At 39.1% G+C, this 26,138-nt stretch overlaps 1 protein-coding gene across 6 annotated transcripts in view; it reads right to left on the bottom strand.

The window, feature by feature from the left end:
* Positions 1-26,138, bottom strand: part of ATAD1 (ATPase family AAA domain containing 1) — a 76,752-nt gene that overhangs the window by 20,729 nt on the left and 29,885 nt on the right. For 4 of the 6 annotated variants that reach the window (XM_027049940.2, XM_027049939.2, XM_015079069.3 and 1 more), the window contains exons 3-6: positions 17,878-17,976; positions 15,583-15,703; positions 10,287-10,487; positions 2,277-2,383 (exon numbers count right to left, since the gene is read on the bottom strand). In XM_027049940.2, coding sequence (XP_026905741.1) covers positions 2,277-2,383; positions 10,287-10,487; positions 15,583-15,703; positions 17,878-17,976 — 528 coding nt within the window. Of the gene's footprint in view, positions 1-2,276; positions 2,384-10,286; positions 10,488-12,792; positions 12,881-15,582; positions 15,704-17,877; positions 17,977-19,631; positions 19,741-26,138 lie in introns of those variants that run through there. The other 2 variants (XM_053207759.1, XM_027049942.2) reach the window with 2 other exon arrangements.

The raw sequence follows: 26,138 nt of genomic DNA, 5'->3' as shown, positions 1-26,138 counted from the left end.
CGGCCAGAAGGAGGTCAAACTTTCCCTCTTCACAGATGACATGATACTCTATATGGAAAACCCAAAAGATTCCACCAAAAAACTACTAGAACTGATTCATGAACTCAGCAAAGTTGCAGGATATAAAATCAATGCACAGAAATTGGTTGCATTCCTATAAACCAACAATGAAGCAACAGAAAGAGAAATCAAGGAATCGATCCCATTTACAATTACACCAAAAACCATAAAATACCTAGGAATAAATCTAACCAACGTGAAAAATCTATACACTGAAAACCATAAAAAGCTTATGAAAGAAATTGAAGACACACAAAAAATGGAAAAAGATTCCATGCTCCTGGATAGGAAGAACAAATGTTATTAAAATGTCAATACCACCCAAAGCAATCTACATATTCAATGCAATCCCTATCAAAGTAACACCAGCATTCTTCAGAGAACTAGAACAAATAATCCTAAAATTTGTATGGAACCAGAAAAGACCCCGAATAGCCAAAGCAATCTTGAAAAAGAAAACCAAAGCAGGAGGCATCACAATCCCAGACTTCAGGCTATACTACAAAGCTGTCATCATCAAGACAGTATGGTACTGGCACAAGAACAGACACTCAGATCAATGGAACAGAATAGAGAACCTAGAAATGGACCCACAAACGTATGGCCAACTAATCTTTGACAAAGCAAGAAAGAATATCCAATGGAATAAAGACAGTCTCTTCAGCAAGTGGTGCTGAGAAAACTGGACAGCGACATGCAGAAGAATGAATCCGGACACTTTCTTACACCATACACAAAAACAAACTCAAAATGGATGAAAGACCTAAATCTAAGACAGGAAGCCATCAAAATCCTCAAAGAGGAAACAGGCAAAAACCTCTTTGACCTCAGCCACAGCAACTTCTTACTCAACACGTCTCCGGAGGCAAGGGAAACAAAAGCAAAAATGAACTACTGGGACCTCATCAAAATAAAAAGCTTCTGCACAGCGAAGGAAACAATCAGCAAAACTAAAAGGCAACTGACAGAATGGGAGAAGATATTTGCAAATGACAGATCAGATAAAGGGTTAGTATCCAAAATCTATCAAGAACTTATCAAACTCAACACCCAAAAAACAAATAATTCAGTGAAGACATGGGCAAAAGACATGAATAGACACTTCTCCAAAGAAGATATCCAGATGGCCAACTGACACATGAAAAAATGCTCCACATCACTCATCATCAGGGAAATACAAATCAAAACCACACTGAGATACCACCTCGCACCCGTCAGAATGGCTCACATTAACAACTCAGGCAACAACGGATGTTGGCGAGGATGCAGAAAGAGAGGATCTCTTTTGCACTGCTGGTGGGAATGCAAGCTGGTGCAGCCCCTCTGGAAAACAGTATGGAGGTTCCTCAAAAAACTAAAAATAGAACTACCCTACAACCCAGCAATTGCACAACTAGGCATTTCTCCACGGATACAGGTGTGCTGTTTCGAAGGGACACATGCACCCCCATGTTTATAGCAGCACTATCAACAATAGCCAAAGTATGAAAAGAGCCATCGATGGATAATTGGATAAAGAAAATGTGGTGTATATATATACAATGGAGTATTACTCGGTAATCAAAATGAAATCTTGCCATTTGCAGGTACGTGGATGGAACTGGAGGGTATTATACCTAGTGAAATTAGTCAGAGAAAGAAAAATATCATAGGACTTCACTCCTATGAGGACTTTAAGAGACAAAACAGATGAACATAAGGGAAGGGAAACAGGGAGGGGGACAAAACAGAAGAGACTCTTAAATACGGAGAATAAACTAAGGGTTACTGGAGGGGTTGTGGGAGGGGGGATGGGTTAAATGAGTAAGGGGCACTAAGGAATTTCCTCCTGATATCACTGGTGCACAACATGCTCATTTGGATGTAAATTAAAAAAATCATAAAATTATAAAAAATAAATAAAAATAAATAAAACCAACCAAAAAGTTAAAAAAATTTTTTTCTAGGCCCATAAAACTAAGTATTAAACATTTTGTATCAGTGAAATATGAAATAAATTATTAAATGAATTGATAAAGTTTTACTAACAAATGACTGAACCAACAACAACAAAAAACTTCTCTAAAAAAGCCTAAGAAGTAGCCCACTAAATTTCCTCCTACTACCACCGCCACCCCCCACACCCGTCGCCACTGCCACCAGCACCCACTGCTGCCCCCCATCCCCCATCAGCACCCACCACCACCACCTGCTCAAGGCAGATTTCTTTCACACACCTGACAGCTGTGGTCAGTATCCAATCCGTCCCACAGACTCATAAACTGAGCTTTCATCATGGCGGTAGCTTCATGGTCAGAACTTGAACGGTTTCGCAGAAAGGAGTCTAGAAGGAAGAAGTCCTCAACCTTAGAAACTAATTTGCATTATTTACTCATCGTAAAACTTCAAATCATTAACCAAAAAAATCAAAAGCTAACAAATCTGTGAAAGAGTACAAGACAAAGAGTTCAACTATCCCTTTTCATACATTGCTCTGATAAAACAATTTTGCCAAATAATTAAGAAATTAAAACGCAATCAACTCCCAATCTTCAATTCTTTCCTATCAATACATTAATGCCAACATATGTAAAGAAGTACAGGATCGGGTAATTAGAAGATACGGATCAAGTGGTGTCTTGGAGGAAGGTCTGTATGCTTTGGCCCTAACATCCCAGGTTATGTGCATCCTATGTATTCTTAATTGTGGGTCACACTCTTTTTCTTCACACGCTTTTCCTGGAAATAAAGAAAAATGGCATTGGAAAAATGTCAAAACACCATTCCGTGGGAAATGCAGGACAGAAGATGGTTTCGAACACACATGCTCGTAGGCATGTGCATATACGTGACACAATGTAAAGAAGCCAGCAAGAAAATACACCAGAACGCTAATCGCTTTAGTTATCTCTCAGTGACAGACTTGAGGACAATTTAAATGTTCCCTTGAACTATTTGCTGTCTTCCCAATTATCTACAAAGAACATGAAATGCTTTTAAAGAGGGGTAGGAGGAACAGTACCTCCTAATTATGAAAAAAAGACAGTCATAAGTCCTAGATTTTCTAGTATAATCCTATTTCAAGTGCTTTGTCTTCTATCCCTTCAAATAACTAGCATTTTAGCACTGAAACTACAATCATACGTGTGAGTTACACAGAAATGCTTTGGTCCAAACTTAAAAAAAAATTTTTTTTTTTTACAGGGTCTTCAGATGACAAATACACATTCTGGATTTTCTTTTGTAGTTTCAGTTTCATACAATCCATCCCACTGTTGGACTAGGTACCAAAGTAACCCATCTACTCTGGAGGTAGAAAATGTAGTCATTTTTAAATTGCTTCTTTTTAAAGATAGTATGTGTCAGTACAGCTGCCAGCTAACCACCATAATTCTGCTATCAATTATTCCTAAATCATCTTCATTACTAAGAAGTTGGTTCTGGCAAGACAGCTGCTTGAAATAATATAAAAAACTTAAAATGCTGGAGAAGTATAAATAACCTAACTATATTAGTAATTACATCAAATGTTAAATGTAGGGGCGCCTGGGTGGCCCAGTCGGTTAAGCGTCCAACTTCAGCTCAGGTCATGATCTCACAGTTCATGGGTTCAAGCCCTGCGTCAGGCTCTGTGAGCCTGGATCCTGCTTGGGAACCTGTGTCTCCCTCTCTCTCTGCCCCGTCCCTACTTGCGCTCTGTCTCTCTCTCTCTCTCAAAAGTAAATAAACATAGAAGAAAAATTAAAGAAAAAATGTTAAATGTAAATGGTCTTAGAGTACCTACATAGGTGGTTAGGAAATCAGACTGGACAGTTAGGAAACCCAAATGTGTGCTGCTTACAAGAGACACTTTAAATCTAAGAGCTCAGAATGTTGCAAAGGATGGAAAAAGACACATATGTAAATACTAACAAAAAAGTTGGGAAAAAAATATTTTTAAAGTTAATGCACAACTGAACATCCATGTGCTAAAAATCTATCTAGACAAAGACCTTATACTGTGCACAACAATTAACTGAAAATTGATTCTAGATCTAAATGTAAAACACAAAACTGCAAAACGTCCAAAGATAACATAGGAGAACATCTACATGACCTTGGGTTTGGTGATGAGTTTTTACATACAACACCAAAAGCATAATCGATCCAAAAAAAAAATAGTTAAGTTGGGCATTAAAATTTAAAAATGCTCAAAAATGAACTACTGGGATCTCGTCAAAATAAAAGCTTCTGCACAGCGAAGGAAACAATCAGCAAAACTAAAAGGCAACTGACAGAATGGGAGAAGATATTTGCAAATGACAGATCAGATAAAGGGTTAGTATCCAAAATCTATCAAGAACTTATCAAACTCAACACCCAAAAAACAAATAATCCAGTGAAGACATGGGCAAAAGACATGAATAGACACTTCTCCAAAGAAGATATCCAGATGGCCAACTGACACATGAAAAAATGCTCCACATCACTCATCATCAGGGAAATACACATCAAAACCACAAGGAGAGGGGTGCCTCGGTGGCTCAGTCGGTTTAGCGGCCGACTTCAGCAGAGGTCATGATCTCGCAGTCCGTGAGTTCGAGCCCCGCGTCGGGCTCTGTGCTGACAGCTCAGAGCCTGGAGCCTGTTTCAGATTCTGTGTCTCCCTCTCTCTGACCCTCCCCCGTTCATCCTCTGTCTCTCTCTGTCTCAAAAATAAATAAATGTAAAAAAAAAAAAAAAAAAAACAAACTAAAAAAAAATTTAAAACCACAAGGAGATACCACCTGGCACCTGTCAGAATGGCTCACATTAACAACTCAGGCAACAACGGATGTTGGCGAGGATGCGGAGAGAGAGGATCTCTTTTGCATTGCTGGTGGGAATGCAAGCTGGTGCAGCCCCTCTGGAAAACAGTATGGAGGTTCCTCAAAAAACTAAAAATAGAACTACCCTACGACCCAGCAATTGCACTACTAGGTATTTATCCAAGGGATACAGGTGTGCTGTTTCGAAGGGACACATGCACCCCCATGTTTATAGCAGCACTACTGACAATAGCCAAAGTATGGAAAGGGCCCAAATGTCCATTGATGGATGAATGGATAAAGAAGATGTGGTATACACACATACACATACACACGCACGCACGCACACACACACACACACACACACACACACACACACACAAAGGAGTATTACTCAGCAATCAAAAAGAATGAAATCTTGCCATTTGCAACTACGTGGATGGAACTGGAGGGTATTACGCTAAATTAGTCAGAGAAAGACAAAAATCATATAACTTCACTCTTATGAGGACTTTAAGAGACAAAACAGATGAACATAAGGGAAGGGAAACAAAAATAATATAAAAACAGGGAGGGGGACAAAACAGAAGAGATTCATAAACATGGAGAACGGGGTTATTGGAGGGGTTGTGGGAGGGGGGATGGGCTAAATGGGGAAGGGGCACTAAGGAATCTCCTCCTGAAATCATTGTTGCACTAGATGCTAACTAATTTGGATGTAAATTTAAAAAAATAAAACAAGCTAAAAAAAAATGTTTTAAATGCTCAATAAAAAAAAACAAAATTAAAAATTCTTCCCTGTGGAAGACACTGGTAAGAGAAGAGATAAGCCAGGGCGCCTGGGAGGCTCAGTTGGTTGAGCATCTGACTTCTGCTCAGGTCATGATCTCATGGTTTGTGGGTTCCAGCTGTGGGTCAGGCCCTGTGCTGACAGCTCAGAGCCTGGAGCCTGCCTTGAATTCTGTGGCGCTCTCTCTATGCCCCTCCCCCACTCATGCTCTGTCTCAAAAATAAGCATTTAAAAAAAGAGACAGTGAGAGAGAGAGACAGAGAGAGAGAGAAGAGAGAGAGTAGATATAAGCCACAGACTAGGACAAAAGATTTTCAAAATACTTCCCTGATAAAAAGTGTGTATCCAAAATATACAAAGAACATAAAATTAAATAAGAAAACCCAATTAAAAAATGGGCCAAAGAGCTGAACACACACTTCAAAGATACACGGATGGCAAATAAACACATGAAAAGATGCTCAATGTCATATGTCGTTAGGGAACTGTAACTTTAAATGACAATGAGTACCGTTCGCTACATGCTTGCTAGGATAGCTAAATTCCAAAACACTGATAATATCAAGTGATGGACAGGATGCTGAGCAAGAGGACCGCTCATTCATTGCCAGTGCAACTGCAAAATCACAGAGCCATCTTGGAAGTCAGTTTGGTAGTTTCTTACAAAGCTAGAGTTTCACTGTAGGATCCAGCAAACGCGCTCCCAGGCATTTACCCAATTGAGCTGAAAATGTATGTCCACGCAAAATCTTGCACATCACTGTTGTTAGCAGCTTTATTCACAATCGCCCCAAATTGGAAGCAACCAAGATGTCCCTCAACAGATGAATGGATAAACAAACCGTGGTACAACCACACAATGGAATATTACTCAGCCATAAAAAGAAATGAGCTACTAAGCCACAAAGACACGGAGGAGCCTTAAATGCATATTGCTAAGTGAAAGAAGCCAGTCTGAAAAGGCTACATACTGTATGATTCCAATTACAATATTCTGTAAAAGGCAAGACAGTAAAAAGACTAGTGGCTGCTGGGACTTTGGGAGTTTAGGATGAACAGGTGGGGCACAGGGGGTTTTCAGGGCGGTGAAACTATTCTGTCTGATACAGTAATAGTAGATACATGACATTATGCATTAGTCAAAGCCTATAAACACAAAGAATGACCCTTAATATAAACTACGGACTTTAGTGATTAATAATGTAGCAATACAGGCTCATCAATTATAACAAATGTACCACACGAATGCAAAGTACTGATAATAGGAAAACTGTGTGTGTAGGGGATGTGTGTATGGGAACTTTCTACGTTCTGCTTTCTGTAAACTTAAAACGGTTCTAAATAACAGAGCCCAGTTTAAAAAAAAAACCAGCTTAACGAATATCTGAGATTGTAAGAAAGAGAAAAAAACAACCGTCAGAATTCAGGAAATATGTGGTGGGAGCATGAGGTGTCTGTGCCAACCGTGGACACGTGCACTTGTGGACACGGCAGGGAGGCAGGGACGCGTGTACCGCCTCGGCGTTCATGTCCACGCTGAAACCAAGCTGCTCAAAAGGATGTACACTCACAGAAAGTGTAGACAAGAAAAAAAATCCTGCTCACTACTACAGGGAGTTAAAGACCAAGTCTGTCTTGTCTGTGCTCTGGGGGTAAACAGGTCTCCCCTGAAAAATAAAAAACTAAGGTCACAGGGGCTCTCCCTCAGGCACGAAGACTGGATTTGTGCTGTCATTCAGTCTAGGAACATCCACACTGAGAAATTATCATAAAAATTAGCCCTGAATGATCAGACTCCACACACAGGCTCTAAGTGGGAGGTAGGAAAAGCACTCTGACTGGTCTTAGGCAACACAGAATTCTCCTATAAAAACAAGCTGTTGGCTATCTAACGTTAGAAATGAGCCAAGGAAACAAGTTAGTATGAAACACTTAACAGTACAAAGGAGAAGTAGAATTTCAGACAACAGAACAATCCAAAAAAACTATATATAAAAACAGTATGCTTAAAACTGAGACATAAGAGGGGGTGGTGCCTGGGTGGCTCAGTTGGGTTAAGCGTCCAACTCTTGGTTTTGGCTCAGGTCGTGATCTCACGGTTTGTGGGTTTGAGCCCTACTGACAGCACAGCCTGCTTGGGATTCTCTCTTTCCTCTCTTTCTGACCCTCCCCCACTCATGGTGTCTCTGTCTCTCCCAAGATAAATAACTTAAAAAACAAAAACAAAAAAAAACCAAGACATAAAAGGGACTGAAATTCAAACAGAAAAGCAACTATAGTGAAAAAAGGGAAATTTAAAAAAGAACCAAATAGAACTTCTAAAGTTCAAATGCAATCAACAGAATACAAACCCAATGGCTGTGAGGTTAACATAGCCAAGCAAAGAACTGCTTTTTAAAACTTAAAGATTGATGTTTTAGTTGTATCATTATTTTATGTATCAACAAAGTTTTAAATGTTGCCAAGTAAGTTATAATACTCAAAAAACTCTGCCAATTAAATTATAACATGTTACCCCAACTTCAGAAAGGTTAAAGTGTAAATAACAAAATGGTATATTTTAGAACTGATGAAATATGGGAGAACTCGATGTGGCAATGACTCAAAATTAAGTAGAGAGGGTAGATACATATATAAATATAAATATATACATACATAAAATGGAAGTCTCGCCACAATCAAAGATACGCAGTGGCTGAGAAATTTTCTGGAATGAAAACCACGAATCATCAGATTAAGAACCACAGTAAGTCTCAGTGGGATAATAAAAATAAATACAGACCTGGAAAAACCATAATCAAACAGGAGAACAAGATAAAAATCTAATAACACTAGAGAGAAAAGATAAAATTACTTACAAAGCAATATTTGACTATAAGCAGAATTCTTGAAAGCAACAAGAAAGACTGGAAGACAATGGACTTGTAGCTTCAAAATGCTGAAGAAAAATAATTCTGTTATCATTTAAGAGTGAAGGTAGAATTAACACATTTTCACCCAAAGACAGAATTCACTGTATTCATGATCTTTGCTGAAAGAACTTCGATAGACTTCAGTGAAGGGAATTAAATCCAGAATAGGCAGCTTTGTAAAGAAGGAACAGTGAGCAAAGAAACTGGCAGACGTGGTCTCTAAACAAGTACTGCCAGTACAGAAATAACAACCACTATGGAGACCGTAAAGTAAGAGAAAATGTTAACATGTAAGGAATGAGTGGAACGATTAGTGTTCAAGAGTTCTAAGGTCCCTGGAATTATTTGGGAGGAGAGCAGAAATGATTAGCCTAGACTTTCAAGGCAAGTAGGTATTCTAAATGTTTCACTAAAGAAAAAGAATATGTTACTTCTAAACCTGTAGCAGGGAAAAGGGGATAAAGTGAGAAAAGTCCACTAGATTGGTAAATAAAAAAGCACACGTAATGTGGCAGAAATAAATCTAAATACATGAGCTATCAAAATAAAGGTAGACTGACCACACCTCCTGGTTAAAGTGTCTTAGATTAAATTTTTTTTAAATCTAGCTATAAGCACTTTTATGCAAAATTCACACCAAAACTCCAAAATAGCTGTAATAAACTGATGAGACACACAAGACAGACAAGTAACCAAAGTATTATATATCTATACCATTTTTCTCTCTATATTTCTGTATAGTCTATCACATTACATATAATAGTAGAACTAATTCAAAGCTATAGTTTCAATCACCATAGCTTTATTATGACTTACCATACCAGGAGCAGAACCAAAAATACTGATGACCCATAAAATACAGAAAAAGTATACTAACATAAAAGTCATGAACAAATAGGGAAAGATAATCTATTTTATAAATTGGCTGTCTATATGGAAAAGAATGAAATTAGATTCCTACTTCACAATATATATTTTGAAAAGAGGGATATTTATGGGGGTAGGGAAGAAATTTGTAAGCCAGACACAAAAAGTATAAATCATGATAAAAAGATATATACAACTAAATTTAAATTTAAATTTCTGTAAAAGAAATTATCATAAAGTGAAAAGCCAGTCTAGAAAATATTTGCAATCATAATAAATATCAACAAAGAATTACCAAGAAAATGCAAATAACCCCAAAGAAAAACTGACAATTTATAAGCAAGGAAACTCAATGACTAGTCAGCATGGTAAGAGATGCCCAAATTTACTAGCAATGCAGGGAAACACGAAACAATGATAATTCATGTTCTTTAGTTTGACAAAAAAAAAAAAAATCAATCGATGATAATATCTGAAAAAAGAAATTTTCGAGGTATGCAGGGAAACTATATAACGGAGAGAGTGAAAACAGGTGAAACCACTTTTAACAACTGGTAATCCTAGTGCGGCTGAAGACAGACATGTCACACAACCTAACAGTTCAACTTCTGGGCATGTAGCCTGGACAAGCACATGTACATGACGAAACACGTACACAGATGTCCACTGCGTGATGTTTGTAATACGGAGAAGACAGGAAACTACTACCGAGCAGCGGAATGAACAGATTATGGTTCATTCTGGAATAAATTATACACAGCATATAAGGATGTTGGTGATCTCTTTTGTATTACTAATTTGCCCTAATAAATGTTGAAAACTAAATCTGGTCATCTAAATACCACCCTTAAAAATGGCGTTATAAAATGCTCACACAGAAAAGTTGCATACCTATTTCATCTATAAAAATGATGGAAGGCTGTAGCTTTATGGCAAGGGAGAAGACCGCAGCAGCCAGTTTCTGAGACTCTCCGTACCACTTATCCGTCAGCGTTGAAGGCTGAAGGTTAATAAATCGACAGCCTGCTTCTTTGGCTGTGGCCTTGGCAATCAATGTTTTACCACAGCCTGGAGGCCCATACAGAAGAACTCCTGGAAATTAACATGTCATTTTATTATTTACATTTTTATGTGATAATCAACATACTAATTCGGCCCACACTAAAATTTTCCCCAACATGTTAATGGTAGGAAAGGAAGGCGCCACTTCCTAAGTTCAGTGTCAGTGACGGCTATAAAATTACAGCATGCTTGTGCCTTCTCCCTTCATGCAAAGGTCTAGCTCAGGATCCCCTTGACATCCAAACTCACGCCACTCGATCCATGGTTGACAAAATGGTCCAATGCCCTCCACCTTCACAAGCTAACAGAGCACTACAGCACATTAGAACAGCCCAGAGAAAACTGAGAACTTCTTCAAACCAGGCTGCGGGAGGGGCACCTGGGTGGCTCAGTCGGTTGGGTGTCCAACTTCAGCTCAGGTCACGATCTCACGGTTTGTAAGTTCAAGCCTCACATCAGGTTCTGTGCTGACAGCTCAGAGCCTGGAGCTTGCTTTGGATTCCGTGTCTCCGTCTCTCTCTCTGCCCCTCCCCCGCTTGTGCTCTGTTTCTCTTTCTCAAAAACAAACATTAAACAACAACAACAAAAACAGGCTGCAGCAAACACCGTTTTGATGTTACTGAGACTTAAGTTTTTATCCAAAAGGGCACACGCCTTTTTCCAAACAGATAATGATCTCTTCTTCCAAAGGACAAAAGCTGCCGGTCACTTTTGTTTTACTCTCCAAGGAATGAAACTGAATCCTTCACCTATCGTCTCCACAGACAGTAGTCTGCCGCTTAATACAACTTAAGGTAATTCTTTTAACAGGAGAGATCTAAACTGGTCGAGGCCTTGGGCATTTTGGGAATCATCACCAACTGTTTAGCAACTAAAATTAAGTAACATTTTTCTATGTTAATAGTAAAATTATGTTCCTGGCTATAGATTATCTGTAGACGGGCCTGACGAATATTATAACCTGCAGACTTAAAATATTTGCTTAATTCACAGCTTCTCTACTTTTCCCATGTCATAGCACTTAAAAAGACAGTATTTACAGGTGGCATATTAGGGTAATATGAAGAGACTTTGGAGATTTCCAAAATATTATTATGCAATAAAAATAAAATATAGGGGCGCCTGGGTGGCTCAGTCGGTTATGCATCCGACTTCGGCTCAGGTCATGATCTCACAGCTCATGGGTCTGGACCCCGCATCGGGCTCTGTGCTGACAGCTCAGTTCTGGAGCCTGCTTGGAGTTCCGGGTCTTCCTCTCTCTCTGCCCCTCCCCCGCTCACGTGCACGCGCGGTCTCTCTCTCAAGAATAATAAACATTAAGAAAATACAAAAATATAAGAAAAGTAAATATTTTGTATTAAAATCCCACCCTGCCTAAATTTTCATTTTTTTCTTTTTAATGAGAAGCTTGATTCCATAAAACAAATATTTTTCACATCAAGCTCTTCAAAGTAATGTTCAGGCACACAAACTTTTCCTCGGGCACACACAGATTTTTCTAGGGGTCTTCGTAATTCTTTAAGAATTAATGAAGTTTAGTCATCTTACTTTTCTGAAGCCATTTTAAAATTTAAGTCAATGAGGTTTGCCAGTACATCCCTTTGCAATTTTTAACTAAGTCCATTCAGGTGTAAAAAATGTAGTTAAGTCATTTATAATTTCAACCCCCTATCGATACTTCTTCCTTTGGATGGCACATGTGAACACCACAGAGCAGTGGTCTAATGCCATTTAATTCACATCAAACTGAAGACATACGGGGTGACTGCAGATGCCTGGAATTATTACGACATTTATTATTTTGGTCATACAATTTAATATGGAATGCAGATCCACAAACTTTTATATGCATGTTATTTGAATCTTAGGGTTTTCTGAGCAAACTTTTGATGCAAAAGTCCTCGTATCTTGTTGACTGTGCTGCTACAGCACGCCTCACAAACCGAGGCAAGTGTTCTTAGAATGTCCTCTTTGATTCCAAGTATTCATTCATCACTTTGAGTCCTCTATTCCTGACAGTTTAGTTTTGGCACTCCTTAGCAAGATTAAGTTTTTCCTGTATTTTTCTTCTGGAATTACAATTAGTGTTATTAATTAGGCAGCTTTTTTACAGTTTTGTTTTGTTTACAGAGTATGAAACTCAACATGCGTTGAAAGCTTTGGGATTTCATAATCTTCTGGAGGACAGACATTATAGGGGAGGTGCACATATGAGCAGGGAGTGTTCACTTCCTGACTCGGGTGGTACTATGGAAGTGTCAGCTTTCCAGTCACCCACTTGGCTGTTTTATCCCCACTTCTGCACGTTGCTTCATTAAGACTCACGTTGTCTCACCTGGCATATTATCAATGAGTCTAGCAGTAACACTGTTTGAAGGGCCATCTTCTCTATATCCTTTGTGGGATGAACACTACCCTGTTCATTCTTAGGAAGAGTGATACATGAGCGGTCCCACAATGAATGCGAGGCATCCGGCTTCAGTTATTAGTTTTGCAGTCTTTTAACTAGTTTTTTTTTGAGCTCAGTCTGGTACTTTCACAACCATTTTCAACAAAACGAAAAACTACGATTATTACCTTCATGCTTTGCAGAGGCTAAAAATTCAAACCCCTCTTTAATGTGGATGTTTTAGTAAGGGCTTTACTTCGTAAGTACTACATGCAAATAAAAACTTTAGGGTGAGGAAGAAAAGAAGAATTGGGACAAAAGATCTAAATTTGAAATAATCCTTATTCGTGACAAGTATATTACCTTATTAGTAACCAACTTTTTTCTTTTTTGAACTAGTTTATTGACTTTCAAGCTTTAATAAAAAAAATTGTCCAAATGGTGGAAAAGTAAGTATCTGTAAAAACTGAGTCTATTTAAATACAAAGTGCTCAAGGAGGTGGAGGGAGGGATGGAGGCCTTTATGGCCCCAGAAAAATCACTTCTCAAAATATATTTTTCCTAAGTTACCTACATTTTCAAGAAACATCACAACATGGAACATGATAAAATTCACAAACATAAAATTTATGTGCTAAAATAATGATTACCGAAGTTAGAGTTTAGCGAGAACTGTTTGTATTCATATGGAATTTTCAATGTAAATTTTTAAACATTTGGAAGAAAACACGGTTATTTTTTTAATGCAACCATGAACATTCTATGGCATGTCCTTGTGACCACTTGGTGGCATGACAGCTGCCAACTTTCTACCTTCACGTGATTGGCTGATCTCGTGTGCTACTATGGAAGACATTCTCAAACCATCCTCGCGTAGTCTGTAAGGCAGTGCGGACTTTTAGCCCCGACAGCAACGAACTGTCCAGGGATAACATAAAATTGGCAATAAAACAACGACTCTAACCTATGTAACCTACTTCCAGTTCAAAAATGGAACAAACTACGGTATCCAACCGATTTTACGCTCTGCTTCTGTCTGCTAACATCCAATTTATGTTGAGGGTCAAAAAGTAAATCAATGGCTTTTCAAATTTTGTTCCTGATAAAAAACTTTCCAAAAATGCAAGGCTGAAAGGCTCAAACAGTATAACTTTAGATTACATAATCAAGAGCTACTCAGGTAACTTAAAAATTTTTAAATACACACAGAAACCACTTCTAGTTTTGGACAATGCTTTCAAAGAAGCACCAGATATACACGTAACTTTGAAGTATCCCATTGTAATTTGGTGTCTGCTGTGTTAATTGACTGGGGCTTTAAACCAAGTGCGACTGGTACAGTGACCCAATTACCTGGGCTAGGTGTCGCTGACGAGGGCTGGAGCTTTCCCGAACAGCACAGAAAACGCATCTTACTTTTCTCCCATCCAAGTACTAACTGGGCCCCATCCTGCATCTGACTTTTCTAGATTCACGAATTAAGAAACTAGGGGATGACAACTCACACAAGGTCTTTCTTGTTCAAACTACCAACCAGCCGCAAGAGGGTAAAGAACTAAATAAGCCAACTTGTACTTTACTCTTTGATCTTGGCTCAGATAAATCATCTGCAATTTTCTTCTGGGGAAAAAATTTGTAAAAACACAATAAACCAAATGCTTTTTGCTAGGGGGGAAAAAGGAAGTATTGTTGTTTCAGAAAATAAAACAAAATACCTAACGAACAGTTTTGCTGTTTTAGTTAATGAAAAGAACACGTCATCATCACCCTCTATTTACCAGGAGTAAAAATTACCTACTTTGTGAAAGTGTACAGGTATCGGCTTCAATTACTTTTGAAATGTAAATTGATGCATTTTGATATAACTGCAAAATTAATAAGATTACAAGCAACCATAACTTACACACAGCACTATGTTGATATTTCTAAATATCTTTTTTTTGTAATGTGTCTAATAATTTGGTTTCAGCCTTGAAGAGCAGCGGAAAAGTAAACCTGTCTAGTATGAGGAATACAAGAAAGAGCAGTTTCCACTCTTTCCACTGCTGTAGCGTTTGTATGGGATAGCCACGGTAACACACGTGCATTTACCTCACTGCCGACTGTCACCGAAGCTCCATCTGAATCACCTTTCATAATACGTTTAAACGTGATTCATAGTTGAGTGGACAACAATAAAAGCATTACACGTAAGGAAGGAGTTATAAGCATTTCCAATTCTTGAGTTCTGAGGTTTTTAAAATCATCGCTAACTAGGAATAAGGAAGTTTCCCTTAAAAAATAAGTAGCATTTAATTTCTAGTTCACCTGTACTCCAGTACTTCTTCTAAAAAAACACTGCAATCCAAAAATAATGAAGATTACTAGGAGGAAAAAACAATATCGCTAAATTATGAGGCAACAAAAAGAGTTCTTACTTTGAAAACAAAAGAACCCATACCATGACTTTAGATTTTTTAATTTCAATTTTCCCAATTTTTATTTACTTGGAAGTAATAAAAATGAGTTTGCAATAAAGGGATTATTTTGACATGTAATCACAGGGAAAAAGTTTTACCTAAATTTGGGAAGCTGAAGAATGAGCAATTATTTTAAAACTACTATTTATAAAACAGCTCACTGGATCTCAGTATTCTCTTCAACATCCGACCTCAGCGATACCAGTTCTATAATGGCAGAAAGTTTCAATGTTTCCTACATTTTTAATACTTTAGCAAATGTAAACTTTTACCATACCCTTTGGAGGCTGCAGAAGCCTGGAATTTTCAAACAAATGCTTCTTTTTGATGGGTAAGATGACTGTGTCTTTCAGATCCGTAATGACATCATCCAGACCTGCTATATCACTCCAAGTAACCTGATAAAAGGTAAGGTCAACATGAATTTTACAACTTACATATATACAATGAAGTTAAAAGGAAAAAAAAAACCAAAATGGCAAACCTTAATCTGATAATTATATGTAAATAATAAAAGATTAATATATAATACTAGTAAAGACTTTTTACAGCAATACTGAAATTATTTAATTACCATGAAATTACAAAAAGGAATTAATAATCAACTATCTACTATTAAAAGCACTAGGCCCAGGACTCAAAACTCTACAGGGATCTAATAAGCTGAATTCACTCCATGTAAGAGGAAGGAATACTCTGCCAAGAAGATGGAGAACCAGCTCAGACAGAGAACTCAATGCTAGCTGATGGGGAAAAGTTTACCAGCAGTGTCCCTAATTCATATAGGGTGCCGTCAAACACAACAAGTAGACATGCTGGAAATAGGTTCACGCAACACTGGACTTCTGAATTTTATTAATCAAAAATAAAACTTTCAAAACAAAACTTTCATCTTTGTAAATAAGGGATATATACTGTCAAAATAAGCACAGCTTGTGTATTTTAAAACCTTCTGACTCAACTTCAAAAATGGGGATGGGGGGTGCCTGGGTGGCTCAGTCGGTTAAGCATCTGACTTTGGCTCAGGTCATGATCTCATGGTTCATGGGTTCGAGCCCCATATCGGGCGCTATGCTGACAGCTCAGAGTCTGGAGCCTGCTTTGGATCGTATGTCTCCCTCTCTCCCTGCCCCTCCCCTGCTTGTGCTCTGTTTCTCAAAAATAAATAAATGTAAAAAAAAAAAAAAAATTTTTTTTAAATGGGGACGGAGTGAAGGGGGGGGGAGGGGATAAAAAAACAAATGGAAAAAACCTAGGGGGAAAAAAAATCAATCTTGCTCTAACCTGGCAGAGTAAAGAGGCTGAAGGTGGGGTGAGTCAGAAGCCATATTTACAAGAAATTTACTTTCACTACAACTTTAAAAAAAAAAAAAAAGGGTGAAAAACCACAGCCAAATCTGAAAAAAAAAAAAAAAAAAATAGCACCTACTTCCACTATAACAAAAAAGAGAGTCTGTTAGTACAGCCTTACTCAGAAGTGAACACAGAGCCAAGAAGTCCCACTGTAAATTTATAAATCAAATTGAAATGGAGGATTAACTCCGGGGACATGTATCTATCTCTGTGCACACAGATACTAACAGACATTGAAGACTTTTATTTCCTAGATTTGGAGATAGGAATACCATACTTATTCTATTCTATTTATTTATATCTGTCATACAAAACCTATTTATACCTGCTGTTATAAAATATTCACATAGGAGTTTAGAGTTTATATATTACATTAATCTGATCCTCCAATAATCCTTTTGAAGTAGGTACAGCAGGTATCACACCTTCCCTGGATTACACATGAGGGGACTGACACTCAAAGAGGAAACAATTTGCCAAGGCCATGAATGGAAAAAATTAGAATTCAGAATCTTGTGTTGCCTACCGTATCTTATTACGAAAATCTACATTTAAACTCCAAATCAAATATCCACATAACTTAAAGCAGTACGTTTTATATGCCACAAAGGTGAATATATAAAACAACAAGTTTATCTAAACAAGTGTGTGCCAAAAAAGGTTAACACGGCAGGCCTCAGACTGTTGTCCTTAGAAAGGCCTACCTGCAAGGCTGGCCTTTGGCTGCAGTATGGGGGCTTAAATTTCGGGAGAATTCCTTCATTCCCTAATAAGAACACCTCGCTGTGCAAACAAAATGGTTTACGGGGGACGTGTTTCCCCTCTGAACGTCTAGAATTTTGGTAGATGTTGGGATGTGGGGTCTACATGACCAGTCCCAATTAAAATCCTGGGAGTCTCTACTGAGCTTCCCTGGTGGACACGGCACTTCACACTTGTCCTCACAACCTGCTGCTGAAGGAATTAAGTGAAGCCCGTATGACTTCACTGGGAGAAAGCTCCTGGAAGCCTGTGCTTGGTTTCTTCCAGACTTCACTCCAGGCCCCTTTTCTTGCTCATTTTGCCTCGTATCCTTTTGCTGTACTCAGTCACATCCGTGAGCACAAAACTATGCCAGATCCTGTGACTCCTCTTAGAGGATCATAAAATGTGGCCGCCTTCAGGACCCGACACAAAATGCCAGACCCAAACGATCTTAAATAAGATTAAAGATACGTACGTGCATGTTAAGAGGGTCTACGAGATGAGCTGCAATACTCATTTCATACTCTGAAAGCTTCACATTTTTCACACCAATCTGTTTCATTAATTTTTCTGCCTAGAACAAAAAAACAAGCAACTTCCTTTAGTCTGGTATTTGGGTCTTGGCACTTCAAAAGAGATTATCTGTGAAGTCTAAAGAGCCATGAACAGACATGCAAGAATTTTCCAGGGAAATTCTAGGCCCCTTGACCTCCTCTTCCCCAATGTAAGCTTGTAGGTAAAGACAAAAGGTGAGTGTCTAACTGCACAGAAACCAGGGCAATTTAAACCAGCTCCGAGGAAATGAGAAAATTAGGGCACATGACTGAGGAGATACACATAGGGCCTTGCACTGCTCCAATGAGATTCTAGGGTCCAACTTGATGTCCTTTCAAGTAAGACCATCATGACAGGTGCAGATGAAACCTCCAGATGAGAGCAGAGCAGTTAAACATTTAAAAAATGGACAACTGGAGTTTCTTTTCTTAAATCGTGTTTCTGAAAACAGATGCTTAACTTCCTTCAAATTACCCAGTTATCGACACCAGGTGCCCACGGCAATCAAACTCCAAACTGTTCGAAGATGCTGTCCTTTTTGGTTAAAGCCAATTCCTGGGACTAGGCAACCAGAGATAATAAATCCTAAATTCTAAATGATGGGGCGCCTGGGTGGCTCAGTGGGTTAAGTGTCCGACTTGTGGTATCAGCTCAGGTAGTGATGCTGTGGTTGTGGGATTGAGTCCTAAGTTAGGCTCTGTGCTCAGCTCGGAGCCTGCTTGGGATTCTCTTTCTTTCTCTCTCTCTCTCTCTGTCTCTGTCTCTCTCAGCTCCTCCCCTGTGAGCACTCGCATTCTCTCTCTCTCAAAAATAAACACTTAAAAAAATAAATAAATTGTAAGTATATTTGCATATATATTTTTAGAGCTGGACAAGACTAACCTGAAACCTACGAGCTCTAGCAATACAACAAAGATTTCAATTAAAATTAAAAACAATAATAATCACAAACATTTACTGAATGGGCCAAACCATATGCCAAAATACCGTAAATGGATTAGCTCACTGAATCCCCCGAGCGAGCCTATGGGGTAGGTACAATTTCTCCCCACCACAGAAAAGGAAATTAAAGTTTAGCTCAGATGAAATAATCTGCCTCAGGTTCAAGTCAGCAAATGGAAGAGACGACATACACATGCAGGCAGCCCCACTCCAGAGCCCACCCTCTAACCACATCCCAATGACCCTACGTTCCCCAATTATAACAGGGGGGTTTGTGACCACCGAGGAGTCTTAAAAAGACTACAGAAAACACATTCAAATTTCAATTAAATGAACATATTTAAAAGTGCTCTGATAAAGACCTGTTTTTGTTACATTTTCCTAAAATGCTTTAAAAATATATTGTATACTTTGTTTATTTTTAAGTAGGCTGCATTCCAACTTGGGTCCTGAATTCACCACCCTGAGATCAAGAGTCACATGCTCCACCGAGTGAACCAGACAGACGCCCCTAAAATACTTTTGATTTTGTAAGATCTTGCTTTGGTCAGGGGGTATGGCTGCTCTAGAAGGAAATTCATCTCACACAGCACTATAGTTACAGACTGCTCAGAGCATAGGATAAATGTGGATAAAGTAGGATAAATCATATCCTAGTAATATAGCATTTTTAAAATAAATAACCACATAGTTTTTCCTATTTAGCCCCCCCCTCCCCCCGGGTAAAATTACCGAATCAATGGAGAAAACAGCCTTTTCCAGGTTTTTTAATCTCTTTCTTGTAAATATCTTCTCTTTCGCTGATTTTCAATCTTTTGTGTCAGGTATGAAAGGTATCCTATTTTAGCCTCTGTAATAACATCAATTATTCTTTTCCATTATGCTTCTATAAATGTGCAGCCATCCCACATGTGTTCTTTTTAGGCTATGCTGTAAAACAAAAGTTTCCACCAGGGGTGACTCTGCCCCCCAGGGGACATCTGGCAAGGTCTGGGAATACTTCTGGCTGTCACGACCTTGCGGGGAGGGTGCTCTTGGCATGTAGTCAGCAGAGACAGGAATGCTGCTTAACATTCTGAAAGACACAGTACAGCCTGCCCCTCCCCAATTATCTGGCCCCAAATGTCAACAGTGCCGAGTTGAGGAATCCTGCTCTTTCCCCATTAGCTAGCTGCTCTTAAAACTTTACTCTAGGTCACAAATGCTTCTTGCTTTAAACAACCTTTATCTACGTTTGGGATTTCCTAAGTAAAAACGATCAACTGTGTTGTTTATGTTATAGAAATAGAAAATGCCGTGGTCAAATTTACCTAAAATCTTTCCCCCCATATAAGCAGTCCCATTTAACGATGTCTTCAGGTTGCATTAACAACACTGACAGAAAACAAAATTAATGTTTATTGGGCAAAACTCATTTTCATTTCCTTACCATCAGCCCATACAACCATCCTGAGAAGTAGCTATTACTATGCTCGTTTTTCAGATGAGGAACTCAAGAGTCAGAGAAATTAGAAGAATTGCCAAGATTATGAGCTAGGAGTTGGCATTACCAGAGTTCAAATCCTGATCTAATTCCAAAGCTGTTCTACTGAAACACTAATATTCCTCATCTGCGAGACCAGAACGTGGTTAACAAATAAATAAAATAAAGTACCCCTAAACACATCAAACTGTCTTCCAGAAGAAGTTATCCAACTGTTTCTAGCTTTGACAACTTTAAGTGAGCCCGTTTCTAAAATGTTTTACCAAGAAAAACAAAATGACTGTACTCTAAAAATGGCTTATGTTCATGAACTGCTTTATCACTTACAGCTCAATGACAATCGTATTTTCTAGTTACCAACTTTTGCTTGGTTTTTAAGTGAATCTCTCCAAGTAGTTGTCACTCTGTGGAGGAAAAATGGTAGGTGAGGGGTTGAAGGGAGTCAGAGGTAGGAGGGAAACTTACTTTTTACTGTATAGTCATCTTTTTAACTGTTTCATAGTATTTTTATCCTTTCATGCTATTTCATTTTTTTCCTCCATGTAAACTATTAAGAAGATTAAGATTAACAAGATTAAGAAGTGGAGTAGGAAATAGTAAACTACTATTTTTGCCTAGAATGGGAAAGGAGGAAATGGAGAAAAGGAGTAGCAGAAAAGAAACTTTTCATTCAGTTTCTGAACGATTTGTAAAATTGGTTGTTCTTTTGGGAGATTAATTTTAGAAAATTAGAGACGGGCGCCTGGGTGGCTCAGTCGGTTGAGCATCCGACATCGGCTCAGGTCATGATCTCACAGCTCGTGAGTTCGAGCCCCGCATTGGGCTCTGTGCTCCAGCAGAGCCTGGAGCCTGCTTCCGATTCTGTGTCTCCCTCTCTCTCTGCCCCTCCCCTGCTCATGCTCTGTCTCTCTCTCTGTCTCAAAAATAAATAAAACATTAAAAAAATTTAAAAAAAAGAAAGAAAATTAGAGATAGCATTAACAAGGGTGAAAAACCAGAGGTAGGTTAACTGATTAAACTTAGGTCTGTTTATTAAAGTCACAGCTAAAGTACTCTGATTTAAGTGTGGATAGAGGAAGTCACTGACAGAAAGCTCACAACACTACATTTCCACGGGAAATGGCAAAGAGTCTGAATAATTATATTTTAGATGTAATATCTTATACACTTGTATTAAAATTCTTGAAAGCACCCTTTTCTAGACTAACATGGAAACAAGTCGTCTCCCCTCTCACGGTCAGTCTCTGGACGTCATAAGAAGAGTGGGCTTCAGGGGCGCCTGGGTGGCTCAGTTGGTTGAGCGTCCGACTTCGGCTCAGGTCATGATCTCACAGTTTGTGGGTTCAAGCCCCGCGTCCGGCTCTGTGCTGACTGCTTGCTCAGAGCCTGGAGCCTGCTTCAGATTCTGTGTCTCCTTCCCTCTCTGCCCCTCCCCTGCTCACGCTTTGTCTCACTCTGTTTCTCAAAAATAAATAAAATGTAAAAAAAAAAAAAAAAAAAAAAGAAGAGTGGGCTTCCTACCCTCCACCGCACCTGCGTGTGAACAACACTGCGCACCCCCGCCCCGAGTATCCCTCTCTTGGGAGCTCTTTCCTCAGCATTTCCACCTTGGCCAGTCAGGAAACACCAACTGCTTACTCCTGACTTCCTATCTCAATTTACTGGCTGCTCTTACAAATACCTGGCAGTTGAGGGGCACTTGGGTGGCTCAGTGGATTAAGGATCCAACTCTTCGTTTCTGCTCAGGTCATGATCTTGCAGTTCATGGGTTTGAGCGTCAAGTCCAGTTCTGCGCGGACAAACGGGGAACCTGCTTGGGATTCTCTGTCTCTCCCTTTCTCTCTGCCCCCCCCCCCCACCCGCTTGTGCTCTCTTTCTCTCTCAAAATAAATAAATAAACTTAAAAAAAAAATACCTGGCAGTTGAGAGTTCCAGTTTTTTTTTTAAGGTTTCAGTGTATCATTCCTTCACAAAATATTTCAGCTATTATTTCTTTCAAAATAACTAAAAGTTTTGAAGACTAAAGTACAATGACAGGACTAAAAATAAGAAGACATTAACTTATCTAAGGTCACGGTCCAAACCTTCAGGTGTATGAAGAATTCTCAGTAGTGAATCTTCCCTGGGCTTTGACAAACTACAATCTCAGAAATATTATACAGTGTAATTCTTCAGAAGTATGACATAGTCTCAGAACAGGTCAAGCATTGTTATTCCTCCTGTACTTGGACAGCATACCCAGAGGGTTCCTTTTTCTACGCCCCAATTATCCCGACCCACCCTTTCATCACACATACCTATCAAAACTCTTCTACTACATCTAAATACAATCCAAGAAGCAGCAGCCGTGTGCCCAGGAAATCCCTGTCCATTCCGTAGAAATGGTCTCCTCTCTCATTACCAATTAAATATCCCACATTTCACCAAGCTGGGACGTTTTCCTGGCTTCAGGCTAGAAATTATTTACAAATATTCTGTTTAATTCAAACATTAAGACTACTTCTGGGTTACTGTTCCTGATGCGAACGCACCTACATCACGTTACCTTTCTTTCAACTCATAACCGCACTACCTTTAAGCTCGCACGAGGCCCGCTAATTATCAGGTAGCCTCCAAATGTTGCCTAGGCTGTTAAATTCAGTGCTCTTCCTTTGTGACTGCGGAAGTCACACCTTCCTCCTCCCCCCAGTCACACCTGATCTCTGCAAGGTGTGCTCCTAATTCTCTAATTCCTTTCTGTACTCCCACTTAATTACCCCCCACCTGGCAACACTGCACTTCCTAAATGGCCTGGACCACAGGTCATTATTTCAACAATGTCTTCTGTTGAACCTTAGCACCCCTTACACTTGTACCGGTCAGTCCTATTCTCGGTGCTGGCTCCGCACCACCACTCAGTTCATCTGCTACTGAGATGCTGAGAAACGCGCAAGAAGTTAAGAAAAACAAAACAACTGAATTCCCGATAAACTCATGCTTCCTTCAGCTACGCCCTAATGTTCATAACCCACAATTTCTCTCATTAAACACGGATCACATATTTACCTGAGCAGGTCCGAAACCTCCATTCCCATTTAGTTGTAACATCGCCCCATTTCACTGAGAGCAAATGAACTCGACCTTAAAAGGTTCTTGTGACCACTGATCCCAACCCCCTCTGGGACCCACCTCCATCCTCTTCGGCAGCAACCCTCCACCTCCTCCTTCTGCGCTAGTCTCTTCCCTTTCCTTCTTTACCTGTCCGCCAGCAAACTCTGGAACGACCACATTCTTTTACTTTAAATTCTGCTTGCTGTCCCCAGTGAACAGAAAGCACTCTACATTTACGGAGCACTTTTTCTGATCACATTCTCCATATCCTCCTTTCCTCCTGGATCACTCTATGACACAACATTCACAACCAATTCTCTTTTGCAACCTTCTCTTCCTTTGGTTTTGAGGACTGGACCAAAGGATTTTTCAGACAGTGGGAGACAAATGTGAGGAAGGGCTTTTTAAAGTTACATTCAACACCCACTGACTTCCCCCAATTAGTTCTGTGATTTCAGAATGTAGGCCTTCCAGTTCCAATTGACTGCCACAATGAACGACTTCTACAGTGTGCAGTGTTTTGTCTATTTCAGGTGTGTTGGGATGGGAAAGACTAGTACCGGTACCTTACATTATCCTGGTTTTATTACTACTCCTTGGCCATTTTTTGGGTGTTATTAATAATTGGGTAGATGTTAAAAAAAAAAAGTCTTTAGAATTTACAGGTGAGGCAAAAGAACCATAGAACATGTGCTCTATAAATATTTGTTACACGAATAAATTCAAGTCGTTAATCTACGGAAGAGATTATTGTAAATGGTACCGAGTAACAATTGAATTTAACTCCCTTTCATATAGAACCAACTGTCCAAGTATCAGTTATTGGTTCATCCTTTCTCCAATAATCTACGTACAAAGCAGAGCCAGTCCTTTCATACATCAATTTCCCACAGCATGCCTAGGTCTGTTTCTCGACTCCACTCTGCTGAATTTGCCAATCCACCCCGGTACCAATAACATACTGTCTTAATAACTGTAGCTTTGTGAAAAGTTTTGATATAAATTAGGGCAAATTCTCCCTCTCCCAATATACATGTCTTGTTTTCAAGAGTGTTTTGCCTATATCTCAACTTTTATTCCTCCATACAAATTTTAGAAAAAAATACAACAAAAAAAGCCTGTATTTTTTCATTGGCACTGCATTTAAGTGTGGCTTTCAATCATTTTGTAATTTTCATTAAAAATGTGTTGTACAGGGGCGCCTGGGTGGCGCACTCGGTTAAGCGTCCGACTTCAGCCAGGTCACGATCTCGCGGTCCGTGAGTTTGAGCCCCGCGTCAGGCTCTGGGCTGATGGCTCGGAGCCTGGAGCCTGTTTCCGATTCTGTGTCTCCCTCTCTCTCTGCCCCTCCCCCGTTCATGCTCTGTCTCTCTCTGTCCCCCCAAAAAATAAATAAACGTTGAAAAAAAAATGTGTTGTACAGGAGCCTGGTGGCTCAGTTGGTTGAACGTCTGACTTCGGCTCAGGTCATGGTCTTGCAGTTTGTGAGTTCAAGCCCCATGTCAGGCTCTGTGCTGATGGCTCAGCACCTGGAACGTGTTTTGGATCTTCAGGTTCTGTGTCTCCTTCTCTCTCTGCCCTCTCCCTGGCTCGTACTCTGTCTCTTTCTCTCAAAGATAAACATTAAAAAATAATGTGCTGTACAGCTCGTACTTGTCAGTTATTATGTATTTTTTTAATGTTTATTTTTGAGAGGCAGAGAGAGGGAGAGAGAGAGAGAGGGAGAGGGAGGGAGGGTGGGTGGGTGGGGGACAGGCAGAGAAAAGGAGACAGGATCTGTGCTGGCAGAAGACAGCCCAGTGCAGGGCTCAAACCCCCAAACTGTGAAATTATGACCTGAGCTGAAGTCAGACACTTCACTGACTGAGCCACCCAGGTGCCCAGTTATTGTGTATTTTTGATACTACTGTAAACAGTGTCTTTATAAAGCTGCATTTTCAAACCGTGGTGGGTACACAGAAATAGTTGATTTTTGTATACTAATTTTATATCCAGCAGCCCTTAAATTCTTATTAATCCTGACAGCTTTGCTACAGATGTTGTTTACTTCCTACGTAGATTATTGTATTATCTGCGTCTAATGACTGTTTAATTTTTTCTCTTCCATCCTTCCATCTCTTGTTTTTTCTTGATTTATGCATCATTAACAGTAAAATGTTACACAGAAGTGATGACAACAGGCTCCCTTGACTTGCTCCTAATCATAAAGGAAATGCTTTCAACTATTTACCATGAAGTATGTTTCCTATAGTAAATTCATTGTATCAGGCTAAAGACATTATCTTCTATCCTAAGATACTAAGAGCTTTTTACTAAGAGCTTTTCTAAAAAGAATGAATATTTAATTTTAACAAAGGCTTTTTCTGCATTTGAGATAATCATAGTTTTATCCTTTAATCTGTTATTATAGAATAAATATATTTATTCCTCAAATGAAGCCAGCCTTAAATTCCTGGAATAAATCCTACTGGTCATAATATGTTACCTTTTTTTTTTATACACTGCTAAACTCAACTTGCTAATATTTTAAGGTTTTTCCTTTCATTTACAATCGAGATCAAGCCCGTGACAAGTTTTAGAATTGTTATTATGCTGCCCTCAGAGTTTGCATCAGGTTGTTATTATAAATTTCTTCTTTATATGTTTCTAGAATTTACCAGTAAAAC

Source organism: Acinonyx jubatus, chromosome D2, assembly GCF_027475565.1.
Source record: "Acinonyx jubatus isolate Ajub_Pintada_27869175 chromosome D2, VMU_Ajub_asm_v1.0, whole genome shotgun sequence".
In the NCBI taxonomy this organism is placed as follows: Eukaryota; Metazoa; Chordata; class Mammalia; order Carnivora; family Felidae; genus Acinonyx; species Acinonyx jubatus.
Note: the sequence above shows the minus strand (reverse complement) of the source record. Positions and strands in the feature narration are given on the sequence as shown.